The sequence below is a fragment of the Monodon monoceros genome, unplaced genomic scaffold (genome assembly GCF_005190385.1).
Source record: "Monodon monoceros isolate NGI ecotype Baffin Bay Population unplaced genomic scaffold, NGI_Narwhal_1 Super_Scaffold_20, whole genome shotgun sequence".
NCBI lineage: Eukaryota > Metazoa > Chordata > Mammalia > Artiodactyla > Monodontidae > Monodon > Monodon monoceros.
This window is the reverse complement of record NW_021703777.1, coordinates 44411564-44430437: the sequence shown is the minus strand read 5'-3', so window position 1 is coordinate 44430437 and position 18874 is coordinate 44411564. Positions and strand designations below refer to the sequence as shown.

The 18874-nt window shown below is 37.2% G+C and overlaps 1 protein-coding gene across 4 annotated transcripts in view; it reads left to right on the top strand.

Moving 5' to 3' along the window:
* The window catches only part of MRPL1 (mitochondrial ribosomal protein L1), an 89543-nt gene extending 75403 nt beyond the window's left edge, over nt 1-14140 (top strand). For all 4 annotated transcript variants that reach the window (XM_029235454.1, XM_029235453.1, XM_029235455.1 and 1 more), the window contains 2 exons: nt 12340-12421; nt 13838-14140. In XM_029235454.1, the coding sequence (XP_029091287.1) occupies nt 12340-12421; nt 13838-13956 (201 nt within the window). In that variant the 3' untranslated portion in view covers nt 13957-14140. The remainder of the gene's footprint in view (nt 1-12339; nt 12422-13837) is intronic.
* The last annotated feature ends 4734 nt before the right edge of the window (nt 14141-18874 follow it).

Here is an 18874-nt window from a genome sequence, read left to right as displayed (position 1 = left end):
AAAAAAACAGGATAGGACATCTCAGATTTCTGTTTATAATAAATCATGCCAAAACCTGATTTAATTAGTGTTTCTTGTCTGGGTTTCAAATATACTTGGATCTTTGACATACTTAATATAAAGGCAGTGTCTTTGATGTGCTTTTCCCCCCTCTTTTTAAAGTTGTAGACATGGTCCATTCATAGGTGTGTATCACTATGTTTTGCTTGTGTAATAGTGAATTGTTTTGTGGCAAGAATATTGTCAACTTGCCAGCTGATAAAAGATGATGTATAGGGTAACAAAAATAAACAAGTTCAGGGCAAGGGAATATAAACATAGTAAAATCTTTTGTTGAAATCAGAGCCTTCAGTTTTAGCAAACATGTTAGAACAGGAAAAGTGAATGTGTCGGAGTTCAGTTAAACAAGATGTGAGTAGTGTAGAGCGTGGAAAATGAAGCCTTATTTTGAAGCATCTAGATCCACAAGTTGAGAAAGTGGCAAGCAAGGAGTATTGCTTAAATCAATTAGATACAAACAATAGTTGGATACAAGGAGGCAGCTCATTGGTTCATGGCTCATTGCCACTTCCCCTCCTTTTCCTCCATTTCTTCCAGTTGATGATTAACTTTTCTTTCGTTGCATTATTTTTGGTATATTGCAGTGTACTGTGTCATAGATAAGGAAATTTAAAGGTGGAAAATAAACTGTAGAATATAAAAGTCAAATTCTGTACTTTTTAGTTCTCAATAAAAATAAAGGAGGTAGACTGGCAGTAGATCTTAGATTTCTAAAAGTATGGGGTTAAGAAAGAGGAGAAAATAATGTTTATCCTGGACCCAGTATGTGCCAGCATTTTGCTTGATGCTTTATTGTGAGAGATGTATATTTATTTAACTGGGATGAATAGTCTTTGTAGTATTTTAGGGTATATCCATTGTATGGATTTTTATCAGTGTTCTAACCAGTAGTCATATTAGAATTAAAAATAGTTTATTATCATTTTTAGTTTTCTTATCTATACTGTCATGAAATCAGATGATAATTTCCCAGAACTTTTAGGATTGGAAGTGTGACTCTCCCCTTCAATCAGATATAAATAATAGCATAAGAAAAACCATACCATTTGAGAGAAACAGCTAACTTTGCTTTTTAATTCATTGCAGTAACTCAACAATGTAGTGATCATTGATCAATAGAATGACACATGATGAAAAATATGTGACATAACATGCAGTAGGGAAGTAAACTGACTTGCTTTCCTTTGTTTGCCAACCCATTTGTTAATAAGTAATTGTCAGTACACTGCACACACAGCTTTCTTTTGTTAGCTTTATTTCAAAAAACAGCGATAAGTATGATAGCTTTTACTGAATTCTGTCTTTATCCAAATCCTTGTAGAAGAAATTGAATGGATCTGAAAGATAATTCCCTGCGATTTTCATTAGTGTTTCATCTAAACAAATAATAACATTTAGTAATATAGCATTTACAGTAAACAATAAAACATCTATAAGATCCTATTATGAATTATTAAATATATTAAATGTAACACAAAATTACGGATTTTTCAGACAACTTTATCATGAGCAATGATGAAGGCTGCTTTTGCCTTACAGCACCCATAGATTTTGGTAAAGATATTGATTTATTAAAGTGATGTAAAGCATAAATCATACTACAACTTGTCTTTGCATGAATTTTTGTATACTTGGAGATAAATAATGTATTCTAACACAGGAGTTGGAAAACAGTGGCTCCGTGGTCCGTTTTTGTACCACCTGTGAGCTTAGAATGGTCTTTTAAGAGGTTGTATAAAAAAAGAATATGCAGCAGAAATCATATGTGACCCTCCAAGCCTAAAATATTTACTCTTTGGTCCTTTACAGAAAAAGTTTGCCAACCCTAAAATATAAATATATAAAACATAAGCCTGGGAAGTTCTGGTTCCAAGTGAGGTGGTGTCATAATCACATGACACCCTATCTCTCTCAGTGAGCGCACCTATTATAAAACCTGGACAGAATGCATGGAGCAGCTATTTGAAGACTCTGAAAAGTCAATAGTAGCAGGTGAATTAGGGAAGACCAGAATTTGAAGTACCACCAAACTGGCGGTGAGTTTGCCATTTTTCCTTTTGTGTTGTCACATGGCCTGGTCTCAACATAGCCTGAAACCGGAAAGCAGACATCATTGCAGGCAGAGAGCCCTAGGAGAGCTCTAGGAGAAGCCCTCTACCTCAGGCTTGGGAAATAGAGATCATGGCTCCTAACAGTGACAGTGGGTGCAGAGGAAGACACAGGTATCTAAAATTGAGAAATGGGGTTGCCTCACTTTCTGATTGGAGGATCTGTGGTCTCAAGAGGTAGGGGCATGCACCCTTTTCTTATCTTCTCTGTCTTCCTGCCAGTTGGCCCCCACTGCCAAAACAGTTGGAGGAAGTAAGAGGCAAAATGTAAATAAAACCTCAGCTTTCTGGGCAGAGTGCTGAAAAGGAGAGCCTCAGGGAACCAGAAAGTACTGGGGATATCAAGGGGCGGGGTACTTAGGAAAGGGATCTCATAAAAATTATGTGTTAACTTCTGGAGCTGAAATTAATGGAGGTGACAGAGGAAAGAGTCAAAGAACTTGAAGGTAGATCATAAAAATTATTCAATCTAAAAAACAGAGATGAAAGATAGGAAAAAAAAAAAAGACCATCAAGGCCCTATGGGACGATAACAAAGATCTAACTTTCATATCATCGGTGTCTCAAAAGGAAAGGAGGAAGTATTGTGCAGAAAATTAGTTTTTTAAAAAATGGCAAGATTATGGAGAAACTCTCATACATTGATGGTTGGAATACAAAATAATACAGCCACTCTAGAAAACAGTTGATAGTGTCTTGTAAAGCTAAATATATGTTTACTGTAAGGTCCACCAGTTCCATTCCCATAGAGTTGAAACATTTGTGGTGAAATCAAAACTTAACGTTCACACAAATGTCTGAACACAAATATTTATAGGAACTGTAGTGATAATCATCAAAAGATGGAAAAATCTCAGTTATCCTTCTATGTGTGAATGGATTAAAAAAAAAACAACACATGTGGTACATCCGTATAATGGAGTATGACTCAGTGATAAAAAAAGGTATGAACTATTGATAGACACAACAATTTAGGTCAGTCCCAAAAGGTTACATACTGTAACCTGAGTGAAAGTAGTCTCAAAAGGTTACATACTGACACCAAAAGCACAGGTAACGAAAGAGATAAATTGTATTTTATCAAAACAAGACTTCTGTGCATCAGAGGACACTATCAACAGAATGATATGGCAAGCCACTGAATGGCAGAAAATATCTGCAAACTATATATGTACCTGATAAGAGACTTGTATCTAAAATATATAAAGTACGCTTATAAGTCAATAATAAAAAGATAAAGTGAGCAAAGTATCTGAACACACATTTCTCCAAATAAGATATACAAATAGCCAATAAACACATGAAAAGATGCTCAGCGTCATTAGCCATCAAGAAAATGCAAATTAAAACCAAATGAGATACTGCACTACACCTACTGAAATGGCTGTTACCAAAAAAACAGAAATTAGTGTTGGCGAGAATGGCGAGCATTGCTGGTGGGGATGGGAAGTGGTGCAGCTGCTGTGGAAGATGGTGTGGCGGTTCCTCAAAAAATTAAACAGAATTACCATAAGATCCATCAATTCCACTTATAGATATATACCCCAAAGAATTGAAAGCAGGGACTCAGGTATATGTATACCCATGTTGATAGCAGCATTGTTCACAATAGCCAAAAGGTGGAAGCAACCCAAGTGTCCATCTAAGGCTGGACGGATAAACAAAATGCATAGGTACATACAGTAGAATATTATTCAGCCTTAAAAAGGCAGGAAATTCTGACACTTGCTACAACATGAATGAAACTTAGAGACATCATGCTAAATGAAATAAGCCAGTCACAAAAGGACAAATATATGATTCCACCAAATATTTGTCCCAAAGGACAAATATTATATGATTCCAAATGTGATATGAGGTACCTAGAGCAGTTAAATTCATAGAAACAGAAAGTAGAATGGTAGTTGTCAGCGGCTGGGGGCTGAAGGGAATGGGGAGTTAGTGTTTAATGGGTACAGACTTTTAGATGCAGGAGATAGGGTTCTAGAGATAGATGGTGGTCAGAGTTGTACAACAATGTGAATTATGGAGGAAAGAAAATGAAGGTTACATGTAATTATTCCATCTGTATGACTTTTTTTTTTTTTTTTTTTTTTTGCGGTACGCGGGCCTCTCACTGTTGTGGCCTCTCCTGTTGCGGAGCACAGGCTCCGGACGCGCAGGCTCAGCGGCCATGGCTCACGGGCCCAGCCGCTCTGCGGCATGTGGGATCTTACCGGACCGGGGCACGAGCCTGCGTCCCCTGCATCGGCAGGCGGACTCTCAACAACTACGCCACCAGGGAAGCCCTGTATGACATTTTTGAAGAGAAGAAAAGTTGCCAGGGATTAGGAGTGGCTAAGAGAGGCCACATCAGGGATGAGGAAGGATTTTTTGGGTTCTGTGTCCAGTACTGTGGTAGTAGTTACTCAAATATATGCAGGAGTTAAAATTTATAGAACTGTACACCCCCAAAAAGGGTACTTTTACTGCCTTTCAATTCAAAAAATATAATTAAATATATACATAAGTCTGTAACAACATAATTAGCTGTTAGGACCCATGGTGGTGGGGGGATGTGGAGGTCTGGGTCTATCCCTCCGTACCAAAAGTGAGAATGGTTTTTATTTTGTTTCAGGGAAACGTGAAGAAATAAAGTATGCTTTGTCATTTATAGCATTTTTTTTTTTTTTTTTTTTTTGCGATACGCGTGCCTTTCCCTGCTGTGGCCTCTCCTGTTGCGGAGCACAGGCTCCGGACGCGCAGGCTCAGCGGCCATGGCTCACGGGCCCAGCCGCTCCACGGCATGTGGGACCTTCCCGGACCGGGGCACGAACCCGTGTCCCCTGTATCGGCAGGCGGACTCTCAACCACTGCGCCACCAGGGAAGCCCCATTTATAGCATCTTAAAGGACTGGTTTTATAGTTTAAAATGCTAAACTAAAACTAGTTTTTTTTTTTTATCAACAGGTGATAACATGCACATAATAATAATATTTGAAAAATACTGAATAGCATAAATAAGAATATAAACGTTATTTTAAAATTGCAATTGGTAACATTTTAGTGCTTTTCATTACTGCTCTTTCTCTATGCATGCATTTGTGTGTGTGTGTAGCAGAGCAGAAACCTTATTCAGAAACCTTGATGAAGGAATGGAAAAGGGAAGCCTTGAGCCCTAAAAACACCTTCTCCTTGAGGGGAGGGGAGTAAATGAATTTTAAGGGATAGGAGGCAGGCATATCATCAGGGCTCTAGGAAAGGGGAGGAGATTTCCAAGGCACTATGCATTTATTTTTTATGTAATTGCTGTCATACTATATATTGAGTTTTCTATTCTCTTTTCCTTAAATACTCTATCTTGAATATTCTCCAAAATCATTAAAATTCTTACAGAGTATTATTTTCATAGCTGTATTGTGGATATATCTTAATTTATTCAATTTTACTCCTTTTCTTGGGCATTTAGGTTGTTTCCAGTATCACTCATTATTATAACCATGATTCCTTTGAACATAAATTCACATAAATTCTCATGTGCACAGAATACAGTCTATGTGTAAATGTACAGCTCTATTGAAAAGTCTGAATTTAATGGAGTACAAACATGAAATAGTCTTCTCCATCCCCCGATTCCAAGTGTGCCATGTACAATTTTTCTTCTCTGTTATACACAGGCATGTTAGGTGACAGGCATAATTCTAGTGGCTCTCAGTAATTAAAAGTGCAGTGAGATTCAGTTCAAAAATGTGATCTGCTATCCAGAGATTTTACTTGTTCAATTTGGAACCAGGCTTTTATAGCTTGTGATCTGAAGCAGGGAGGGCTTAGTAAAACTTCACTCACACCTTCTCCCACTCTAGACTGTAGAGTGCTGCAGTGACTTGATTCAGTTCTAAATACCTCACCCTACTCCCTGTTCCAGGCCTAACTCTTCTGTGGTAGAGGCTTAACAAAGGGAATAAGGGAGAAGTGGCAACTGCCCCGTCTTATCTGCCTGTATTTGTGGTCCCTACGTTGGTTGTTGCCACTTCTCTGGCCAGTGACCAGCTCTTACTTATTTGATGTCCTTCAAGCATATGTTCAGCAAACTAGTATATTCTTCTGGCAGTGCCCCCAGTCTCTACACAAGAGCCTCTTGGAGCCTTGCCTCTTGGCCTGCTTCTCCTTAGCGTGGTTGTTGATTATGGTGAGAACTTTTCGGCCTTAATTGTTGGCATCTTTCTTTAAAATATAGGGCACGCACTACATGCCTTTTTTGCTTTCAGATTTAGGCCCTGGTCATCAGTCCTGAAGAAACTTCCAGAAAGGCCCCATGCAACATCTTGTTTCAAGTGCATATATAAAATTTACGGCAGTTGTTGAAACAGTTGCTAAGCATTTTTCCTACTTTTATTTTATTTTATTTATTTTTTTTTTTTTTTGCGGTACGCGGGCCTCTCACTGTTGTGGCTTTTTTTTTTTTTTGCGGTACGCGGGCCTCTCACTGTTGTGGCCTCTCCCGTTGCGGAGCACAGGCTCCGGACGTGCAGGCTCAGCGGCCATGGCTCACGGGCCCAGCCGCTCCGTGGCATGTGGGATCTTCCCGGACCGGGGCACGAACCCGCGTCCCCTGCAATGGCAGGTGGACTCTCAACCACTGCGCCACCAGGGAAGCCCTCCTACTTTTATTTTAAATGGCAATGCAATTCTTAGCTTGACAAAACATTTTTTTTGCCTCGTCTGCATAATAGATGCATTGTAGGATACCAAAAGTCTATCAGCACCCAACAAAGCTTTCTGTTAAACACAACAAAACAAAAATCTTTTCTGCTTTAGCAAAAAGTAATGGTTTCTTTTGCCCATTCACTTTCTCAGACATCCTTTGGTCTGTCTTCCACACCAGAGGTCTGCAAACTGTGGCCTGTGGGCCACTTCCAGCTCTCCAGCTGTTTTTGTAAGTAAAGTTTTCCTGAAGCACAGCTGTGGTCATTTGTTTATGTATTGTCTATGATGACTTTTGCACCACAACAGCAGAACTGAGTATTTGCGACAGAAACCGTTAGGCCTGCAAAGCCCAAAATATTTACTGTCTGACCATTTACAGAGAAAGTTTGCCAACTCCTGTTTTACACCCTTCCTCTAAAATTCTTTCCAAAACGTAAACCAGAAATACCATTTGTCTGCTTAAAAACATTAAGTAGCTTCTCACTGTTGACAGAATATACTCTAAAATGTTTAGCTTTACATTCGAATCTTTTTATAATTTAGTGTCAAATCACTATGTCAAGTTCAAATTCAGGATTTCCTGTTATTTTCAGTGATGCAGCTTGAAGTCTAGAGTTACAAATTGGCAGCTTACAGGCTGAGTTTGGCCCCCAGACTTGTTTTGTTTTATTGATTCAGCATTTAAAAACTAGATAATGTCACATAGAAATCCAGATTTCTAGTTGTTCTTCACCAGTCAAGAGTTCTGATAAACCGGCCTCAGAGCCCTCAGTGTAACATTCCGTTAGCACTCAGTGGCTGCTGCCTCTTCCCTATGGAGCAGTGCTCTCCACCTATGCACAGCCTGTGCCCCGTGGGTCCTGTATGCATATGCACTCAAACCCAGTCCTCTTCAGTCATGCATGTTACCTGCTGTGGCCACTGTAGCCATTTGAGTTTGCAACCCTGGGCCTAGATATAGTGAGCTGCCTTCTGGTCACCTGATCCACCTGTTCTCACATTACCTCTTGCTGCTCCATCTGCCTAGAAGATCCTCTTTGTCCTTCAGAATTTTTCATCCTTTAAGACTCAATTTAAATATAACCTTTGTGAAGCCTTCTCTGCCAAAGGCAGTCACTTCTTCCTCTCTACCCTTGTGGCACTTTGTTCATTTGATTAGAGTAGCACCTGTCATGTTGTATTTTAGTGACCAGATGGTGAGCTCCTTGACGTTAAGGCTTGTATCTTACTCATCTTTCTGTTCCTAGTCCCCAGCATGTTGCTCAACAAAGAGTGAAGGCCAAGTAAATGTTGCTGAATTGTACGCCATTAACATCTAAAAACTGGGAAGGTAGGAAAGGATTCATTAGGTGCAAAGAAAAATTCATATTTTTCCCACTTAAATGTATATTCTTTCCCTTTCAGTATTTCGCTTAGTTTCCTCTTTTTCTCCCCTTAGTTTATAACCAACTCATTTGTGTTTCCCAGACAACTGACACTTTAATTTTCATTAAGGATTACCAACACTTACTAGCTGTGTTCAGGGTTACAAGCTAATAAATGGTGGAAATGAGGTTCAAAGTCACATTTCTCTGCCTTTAGAGCTCATGCACATAGCTGCTGAGCCACTCCTTATCATGTGCATGCTTTTGAATAAGTTACAAAGTTTTCTAAGTCTCAGTTTCTAATTGTAAAAGAGGAATGATAGGGCTTCCCTGGTGGCGCAGTGGTTGTGGGTCCGCTTGCCGATGCAGGGGACACGGGTTCGTGCCCTGGTCTGGGAAGATCCCGCGTGCTGTGGAGCGGTTAGGCCTGTGAGCCATAGCCACTGAGCCTGCGCGTCTGGAGCCTGTGCTCCGCAACGGGAGGGGCCACAACAGTGAGAGGCCCGCGTACCGCAAAAAAACAAACAAAAAAGAGGAATGATAATGGTTCCCATCTTTTAGGATACGTGGGAGAAATGAATGAGAATATCTATGTAATGCTTAGAACAGAGTTTGTCTTAGAGTAAGCACCCAATAAATAGAGCTGCTCTATTATTATTATTATTATTACTATTATTATTACTGCTGCCACTGCTGCTGCTACTACTTCTACTACTACTGTTACTTAATGTTGTATAGGAGATACACAGACTGTCTTGCCTTCCTTTTCTTGGTTTAGACTTTCAGGAGTCAAGGGAATTGAGTATTGGCCCACCTGCAGAAACCATTGCCAGGCTACCCTATTTGTAACCCTAGAACATTGCACTTGGAAGGGGTTTTGGAGGTCAGGTGTTCTAGTTCTAACAAGTGCTTATCCAAAGCAGCAGTCCTCTCTGCAGTTCCCAGCTAGAGATGATCAGTCATCTAGAGGCTGTTACATTTACAGTGACAGAAGCTGGCCACTTTAGGTGGAAAATATGATTGTTTAAAAACTGTGCACACACACTTTTCTTTTTCTTTTTGTCCTCTGTAAAATGTAGAAAATTACGTTGAATCCTTTTTCCATACTGTTGTCCTTAGTCCTTCAAAGTATTTGAGCCGAATTAAACAGCGACACTGGTGGTTCTCAGAGTGTAGCCCTTTTAACTTGAGCCCCTTTCCTCAGGAGCCTTTCTTCTCTCTTCCCCTTTCTTTTATTCAAAGAATCCTCGAAGACCCTAAAAGCATAGGCTAAAATTTTTGTGTGCCTGTGTGCATTTTTCTGGTGCAAGTTTTGATAACCCGAAAAAAGTTTAAGAATCACTGTCTTAGACACTCTCATGACTATAGTTTATCCTGCATATGTTTGCATCTCAAAGGGACAAACAATGGTTAAGGACCACAGTTTTTTAGTTTTCTCATAATGGTAGAGAGTGATTGAAAACAAAGGTTAGGAATTGCATAGAAAGAGGAAAATCTGAGAGTTAAAGCAAAGAGGTATAGTTCAGCTGTATTGATTGAGCCACCTCCCTGACATCTTTGGGAAGTCTTCCATGTAGTCTGCTTAGGGAATCATTTCTGATATAATAAGGATGTTAAGCAGAAGGGAGGACTCAGTAAATCAGTCTTTTCTTAAAAACATTTATGCTACAGAACAAGGAATAACTATTTTACCCTGTAGTGGACAATCACTTTAGCTAAACATAGGTACTGTTGTGACTATTATATATTCAAATACACACATATGTACACACACAAATACAGTGCTTAACATAGTTCAGTATCGCCTTCAAGGTCAACCCCTTCCACTCCCCCAGGCCCCACTTTTTTCCTGCTTTGCCAAGTCTAATGCTCTGCTATTGAGAATCTAACAGATAATATATCCTCAAAATGGTCCTCCTTACCTTTGTCAGGCCACAGAATGCTACGGTGTGGAAAAGCACTACTGGAAGAACAGAGCAACTGAGATATAGATGGAGAAGCTTGTAAATGTTGCTTTCCTGAGTTATCTCTAGATCATTGTCGGCCCAAATAAATTTCCTATGCAAGTTTTGATAAAATGCATGCATTCATGCATACATTTTTTTACATAGCTCTTTGTCATCAGTAGTCAATTGTGTAATCCAAGTTATGCCCATAAAATATATCTTTTTCATAATTTTACAAAATATCTAAAAGAAAAAGTAAAGTGAGGTATTATGGCTAAAAATATATTTTAAGATTCAGTAGAGGACATAGTACTGATAATTAGAGGTGCTAAAATTTGGACAAAAGTGTAAACTATACTTTTGGGTGTTTTTGTTTTTGTTTTTTGCGGTATGCGGGCCTCTCACTGTTGGGGCCTCTCCCACTGCGGAGCACAGGCTCCGGACGCGCAGGCTCAGCGGCCATGGCTCACGGGCCTAGCCGCTCTGCGGCATGTGGGATCTTCTCGGACTGGGGCACGAACCCGTATCCCCTGCAACGGCAGGCGGACTCTCAACCACTGCGCCACCTGGGAAGCCCTAAACTATATTTTAAAACAATTTGTATATTTTAAAACTTAATGAAACCATTGAAGTCATCTGTTTTGCATTTCTTTTTTGTTCTTGTTGTTGTTTGGGTTTTTTTGTTTTGCATTTCTAAAGCCTATGTTGTTAGGTTATTGTAAGAATGGCAATATAAGTCTGCAGAAAGTATAGTTACAAAAATCTGAGACGTTTAGTATATACAGTCCAACAGTATAGCTTGTAACTATCAAGGAAGATATACTGGACCTCTTGCTTTTTCTTGTATCTATTGCTTTCCCAAATCTAAGGTAGGTATAGGTCTTTACAAAGGGTAAAGGAACTCCTTAGAGCTGTGTTGGTTACTTAAGTTGGTAATAGAAAGGAGGACGTTTTGAGGGAAAGTGGAGAATTAAGAGAGGAATGAAAGGACACATGTTGATACTCTTGGTGTTTTGTTTTGTTTTCTTTTTTTTACCATAGCAAATGTAAGGTGCCCTGTCTGTCAGTGAACTACCTACTTCAGTACAACTTAAAGTCTATAAGTTCTATGGATTTAATAAGGAGAACTAAGCATTGCTTGATTTTTTTTCCCTCTCCAGACTCCCACTTGTGGATTGGCATAAAGTGAAAATTCCTCCAGTAATGCCCAAGCCTTCTCATTTAGGGTTTGGTACTGCATCATGCCTAAGTGAATGTCGAATAAATGTTGTCTGACGACGATGAGAATAATCTGTTTCAGGAGGAATTCTCTTTATGCTTATGTACTACATTTCTCACAACGGTCTCAAGAGTCATTGGAAAACAGAATTCTTGTTTGAACTCTTACTGTCTGATTTTTGCCAATTACTCTATCATAAGTTTTATATGAATTTTAAAAACTGGATTCATTTGGCAAAGTGCAAAATCCTCTAAACATAGGAATGCAATAGAACTGATTTTAACTGGTATATTTAAGAAGAATAACATGCACTGAATTTGAATGGTAAACTCAAGGACTTTCCAAAGATGTGTGCTGGGTTTAGGTGTTTTATGAATAGGGCTCATTCACTATATATTTACTTACTGTAGCTTTTACTAAGTAGCAGGATAGTTGTTATTGCAGAGTTAGAGTGTTAGCATAGCATCTTGAAAATGTCTCTGTGTGGGATATGTTATGTGAATGTGCGTTGTCAAGTAGTTTCATTTTGGACTTTTGAAAGCATTAACTTCTAAATATTTTCTTAGTTTATTTTAAAAAATAAACAACTTGAAGACAAAATATCACTAATTCTTTGGTGGTAGGGAAAGGGTGGGGGGAATGGTGTATTCTGCCCCAGGATATGCTTTGGGGAAATTACTTGGAATTCAAGGAATCGCAAGTGGAGCAACTTTAAAACACTTTGCTATAATGTGTTCTAAAAGGTAATTAAGTCTTGACATGTAAAGACATGTTAATGTAGTATTCTGAAAAAAGTTATGGAAGTTTTTTTCTTTCACAGTAGGGTCTCCTAATACATAATTTGCACTAGTTGAATATTTGAAAAAACTGTCTGGAACAAGTATTGATACAGTTACCAAAAATTGTATTATCATCTCACTTTCACATCATTAACGTTACATATCCTTTTCTTTCAGCTGGATATGTCAAGTGACCAGATAGCTGCCAATCTGCAAGCAATTATCAGTGAAGTTTGTAGGCAAAGACCGCTGAATTTGGGTAAGTGGTTCCCTGGGGAAGATTTCCTTGTAGCTCTGTGATACTTTAAAAATGTAAAATATTAAGAAAACAATCCAGTTAATATGCAACTGCAATAGCAATAATATTTCCAGGGATTAAAGAAATACAACTTAATTCTCCAAAGGATTCCTAATGACCTTATTAAGAAGTTGTAGTTGTTTGGAGAGGAGACCTCTTTAACATTAATAAGGAATACATCGTGAAACCTTTATAAATTCCCACATTATTTCTACCATTAAATGTAATAAAGTTTGAAAGAAAACTGTAACGGATTGCCTTAAACTTACAATAGTGTTTAAGCAGAAACTAAAGTCATTTATGAGATAGATGATATTTTGAAGCCAGACCATTCACTTTGTCACTGGTACTAGCAGTTGGCTTTCTTAATCTTATTTATTTTAGAAAAGAAACACGGTTTTTAATCATGTCACAAGAATCACTATTTATAAATGGGGTGATACGTGGAGAACAGTGAAACTTGATGTGGAAGCTGTGTCATAGGCTAGGAACACGTGTAGTACCCACTGCATTACCTGCCATTCACAGTCCTTCCTCAGGCAAACGTGTTCTCTTTCCGCTGGTTGAAAGCAAGCAAGAGTCTGTAACCCTCATTTGACTATGCACTTACAGGCTTACCATTATAGGAATCTGTCATGTTTCATTTTATAAACCAAGTGTATAATTAAAACACAATCTCACGTTATGTTTAACCTTCTTTGGGAGTTAAACACACTGATGAATAAATACCTCATTTGTTAATTCTATTGTGCTAGATATGACCATAGTACTTAGTGATTGTATGTGTATAGATTCTTCTCTTTCATGGAGAACTTTGTTTTGAGTATAGGAGCCTCTGAACCTATATCAGGAGTAGAATGATGAACAGTAAATCTCTAAAAGCAATGTAGTTATCTTCTCTTTGCCATTTTAACTGAGCGTCCCTTAACATTGTTCTTATGAAAGGCTTTTTAATTTTTAAGGAATTTTACTAAATGTTTGGTAACACAGAGTTAGCATCTGTGCTGACTGTCTTAAATAAATATTTAGAATCTTGCCATCAAATGTAAATATCATCACCTGTTCCCTTTACTGTTGACTTTGCAATAAAATAAATTCTAGGTGATCCCCTTCTGAAAGAGAGAAATGAATTATTAGTGAATATGTGTAGTTTCATCTATAAATCTCTAATATACTATGGTACAGCTAGTTTGTCTTCTACTCTAGAAATGAAGCGATCTTCCCTTTGTTATAATTCAAAATAATAGTTCAGTAATATCAGTACTTTTCAAGTGAAAATATAACACGAGTCCTATAAAGTTTCTTGTTGTATGTTTGTGTTTGCTCATTAGGTATCTATGGAATAAAATGAAAATTGATTCTTGTCTTTGTTTTCAGGACCCTTTGTGGTACGTGCTTTCCTTCGAAGTTCAACAAGTGAAGGTTTGTTACTAAAGATCGAGTCATTATTGCCTAAAGAAGTAGAACCCAAAGAAAGTGACAAAAAAGCTGCCTAAATGCGTTACATTGAGAAATTATTTTCAGTGGATCAAGAAACAACAGAGAAAATTAAAAACTGTTTAATTTCTAAGTTTGGTGTCTTGTTATTTCTTGATCATCATACTTGAAAGTAAATTTTAACACTGGAAAATCTTATAATACTTTCAAAACTAAGAAAATAAAATTTGCTCTGTGTCTGAACCTAACTTTTAGATCATGTTAAATTTTCTTCCTTAGTATTCAGATTCTACAATCTGATAACTATAGCAGCAATTTCTAGCTTAATAACTTTCCCTTGAGAGTCATACCATCTGAGGGAAAAGTAACATCCTCAGTTCCCATAAGACAGAGAACGGCAGAGTCATGAGCTACATCACAAATATGACTATTTTCTAAAGAAAAAATATGGAAAATCTTCATTCTAATAATTCCTTAATGTCTTTTGTGATAGCATGAATATAGAAAATGATTAAGCCCTTAAAACAAGTGGGTGGAAAACTTTTTTTTCTCTTAGGAATCAATTTATAGTATCTGTATTTTTTTGTAATAAGAATATTGTATGTTTTATTTATTTTTTAAAATATTATATATTTTAATGGTGCTTTGTAATATACAAGGCACTGTGTATGGTGTTTTTATATACTTTATTTGATCCTGAATTCCTCTGCTTAATAGTAAGTTGTTAGTGTTTGTTGAATGAATATCCCATGAGGTAGATAAAACAACTTAATTTATGGTTGAAGGATCAGGCTGCCAGTTTGCATACTGGTGTTGGTCCTTAAGTATTTACTGGTATGTGACAAAACAAAAAAAATAAGGATAATTTTGTCATGCAGTTGCCAACTGTCCTTTCTTGGGAACGATTTCTTTTACTCTGAGACTGTCTTCCACTTTTTTTAGGGGATGTTCAAGGGCTTTTTCTTATATGAAAAAATAGTCCTGATAAATTTGTTGGTGGGTTTTAATAACACTCACTTTGTAAAGAATATTTTGACGGCTCCATATAGGTCTCCCCAGTTGTTTTTGAAATTTTAGTGGTCTGACAAGTCCAAAAGACTGTGAACAACCATTGTACTCCACTAAGCCTTTTTTCCCACAGGAAAATTAAAATTTAAGGGCTGTTTACCAAAAGCAACTGTAGCATTAACTACAAAACAGTAACAGCAGTTACATTTTATTGAGTGCCTACTACTATCTTATGCTTTTTATGCATTCTCTCATTTCATCCTCGCAGGAGTTTAGTAAGAAGGGCGGTACTCTCATTTTACAGTTAAGGAAATTGAAACTTGTGTGAGGTCCTCTAAGTGGCACACTAAGATTCAAACCTACATTTGTCTGATTTTGAAGCCTGTTCTCTTAACCATTAGGCTATTTTACCTCCTTTTTATGTGTTCTAAGATAAATTAAACTATTTAACCAATTTTAAATTTATAAAATATTGAATAATTACACTTCAGTTTCTCGGTATGTCTAGTTATGGGGTTATGGCACAGTGATGTGAGGAAAGTTGAAATAAAAGGGTTGGAGGAGTGGGATGAGAAAAAAGCAGCGCAGGATGGAGAGAAAAAAGATATCTACTTGTGTCCCACATTTATGGTCTTCTGAAAGCATACTGATTGTTATTTAAAGACCCTAGATCACAGAGTAGAAACTCTATTACTGTATTTGTGGGTTTTCTGATTAATAGAGTAAGTATACTCTTATTATGGAGAACTTTAGAAACACTAATAAATATAAAAAAATAAATCACTCAGAGTCCTACTACTCAGATAACCAGTATTAATATTTTGGTGCTTCCCATTATCTTTTTCAATTGACAGAGAAAGAGAGACAGAGAAACAGAGGGAACATGTACACAGATGATGTTATATAAAGTAAGCATTTCCCCATATTATTTAAAATCTTATATGAAAAGCATTTTAATGATTGAGCAATATTTCATCCTATTGATGCTCTAATTTATGGAGTCAGTTCTTAGTTTTGGGGCATTTAACTTGCTTTCAGGTCCCCCTTAACCTTATCATTTACAATACTTTGGAGAAAATCTTTGAGCATAATTTAGTTTCCTCTATATTTCTAGAACTGACCTTCCTGAGTTAAAAGGTATGATATGGCTAAAGGTCTTAATTATGTCTTAGAAAGATGCCTTTGTGAGCAGAACAAACCAGAACAAGGAAATATGGTTGGAAAACTTGCTCTGGGCAAGAGCATTCCAGGGTCTTATTAACTGGCCTATGAATAAATTATTCCGTAACCTTCCATTAGAGCATTTTTCCTATTGGCTAACTGGAACTAATGTTGAGTGTTCATAATGGTATATGATTCTGGAAAAATAGTAGAATTGCACTAGATTACTGTTCACATAAACCTCTCTCTTTTGTGTTATTAATGTATTTTCTTCTTTCTGAGAAAACAGTAAATTAAAATCTTATATTTAAAAAGAGTAAAAAGTTTTAAATAATTATGGTAAATATCAATACTAGTAATTCTCAAACATTATCCTGCATCCAAATTACCTGGAGGGCTTGCAGGCACAAATTGCTTGGCACCAGTCAGCATCTGGGGTGGGCCTTGAAAATTTACATTTCTAATAAGTTCCTGTTGCCAAACCCAGTTCGTGCACCTGGTGCACAGTGAGGCCAAACAAACCAAAATGTTGGAGTTTGGAGCAGAGAAAGGTTTATTTCAAGGGCCGAACAATGAGAATGGGCTGCTGGTGCTCAAAAAGCCTGAACTCTCCCAAGGTTTTTAGGGAAGAGTTTTTTAGGCAAAATGTGGGGGGAGGACTGAAAGGTGAGTGACCTTCCCCTGATTGGTTGGTGATGAGGTAACGGGATGATGTTCCACAAAACTCAGTCATTAGCCTTCGGGTTCCAACCTGTCTGGGATCCAGAGCTTGTGCTCTGACTGAAGTTACCATCCTCTACCTGGGTGGGATAGTTCCTGGAGAACTATCAGGTTATGTATAGCCCTTGAGGAGGAACCGGTACCCTGCCCCATCGCTGCACTTTTTCTTGACTGCCTATCCTTTATTTCTACATTCCTTCACTCTTCTGTTTGCATCTGCCCTCTGGAACTCAGGGAACATCTAGGAGGCTAAACCTTTTTCCTACAGACAAGGAAGTGGAGGACAAGGAAAGGGTCCTGCTCAGTTTCATTCGCAGGTGATGATGTTGCTTATTCAAAGACTATATTTTGAGAACCACTGATACTTACTAATGGATCTTTAAACCCTGGATAAAAAAATCTCTGGCTTTCGTATCAGCATTAGTTTTTTTTCAGATTTGACAGGTAATTCTTGTGCAGCAAGGTTGAGAATCACGGGTGTATGCAATTAACCAAGTTATAAGAGGTGAAAAATTTTTAATAAAAGTCAAGATTTTAAAAGACTGAGATGAAAAAAAAGATAATGCACTGAATTTAAGAGCCAGGACTAGTTTCTAGCTTCCTGGTCTATCCCTGTGTGTAAACAATTTAAATTCCTATGGGAAAACAGTTCAAAATCTGGCATCTTCTGTAAAACAAGGACATCATAAGGTGATCATCAATGTACTTTCTCACAAAAATTTTATGACACAGCTTTTGTAGTTGGCATTTCATGTTGTTAGAAATGATGAGATAAAACATTATTAATTAACATTACTAATATAAACACACGTAAACATAAGTTTAATGGTATTACTTATCATCTTGTTAAAGACCAGAGGCTTATGGTGGGATGGGGAGACCTACTCAATAGTGACTTTTTTTAATAGCAAGTAGTAATCGCAGTGTCCAGTAGGTGGCAATAGTAACCTTTCATACAACTTTTAAATAGTTGTGTACTTATTGGTAAATATTTGTCTTCTCATTTGACTATACAAATAAAATAGCAAAAATACTTTATAGACCCCTGGAGCTTTGTTTATTTATTTATTTTTTGTTCTGTTTTGGGCATGTTACAGAGGTTGCTTTAGTTGTCACTCTGCAATAATGCATTTTTAGAATTTAAAGAATTCGTTTCTGTTTTAACTTTTATTATAGAATTTTTTCAGATATACAGAAAAAAAGAACACCCATTTACTTACCACCCAGCTTCAGCAATTATCAACATTATGCTCTTGTTCTAGGTACATCTATCCCTTCCATCTACCTACCACTCCCTAGCTCGTCCTCGTCCTTGCTAGAGTAATTAAAAGCAAATCCCTATAAAGAGTTTTAAGAATAATCAAGCTATACTTACAAGAAAATTTTAGGTCCATTTTTCAGAACCCAATGTTTTTGTGTTCTGCTCTGGCCATTGAGGGCATTTAGGTTCTTTGGATTGTATTTTTCATGTAATAATGGGCAAAACACCTATTTCTAGTGCTTTGAGAACTTAAGAGTACATAGTAACAGAACTAGCCACAAAAGGTTGTATATGAGTATCAATACTTTAAAAAATAAGAAGGAAGAAATTGGTATCTTCACTTAAATTTTTGTTTTTGAATCAAAATATGAAATTAGAAATGTAACTATTATAAGGGATAGGTTGAAATAATAGTTTTCATTCTGAAGGTATTCAAAGGAACAAAAAGTTTTACTGTATTGCTTTATTTAAAAAAATAGAAGGACATTAAATAAATTGGGCAAGTAGAGAAAGAAAGAACACAATCAAAAATTTAAAGAAAACAATGACCCATAATTCCTTAAATAACTGCTTAACATTTTGTATACTTCCTTTTTTTCTTCTTCCCATGAGGAGGTCTCCTTTTTCTCCCTGAAATAACATGGTTGTGATCATGTTGGGTATAGGGTAGGAAGGGAGATGTCTTGGCTTTGGCCGTTTCCCACATCTCCAGCTCTTTAGTCACTTTTATTTGAAAAAAGCCAACCAAAAGCAATTTTCAAGTATTTGCTAAATGAAAGGTTTAACACTTCCTATATCTTGTCATATGTTGCATAAAACTTTATAGT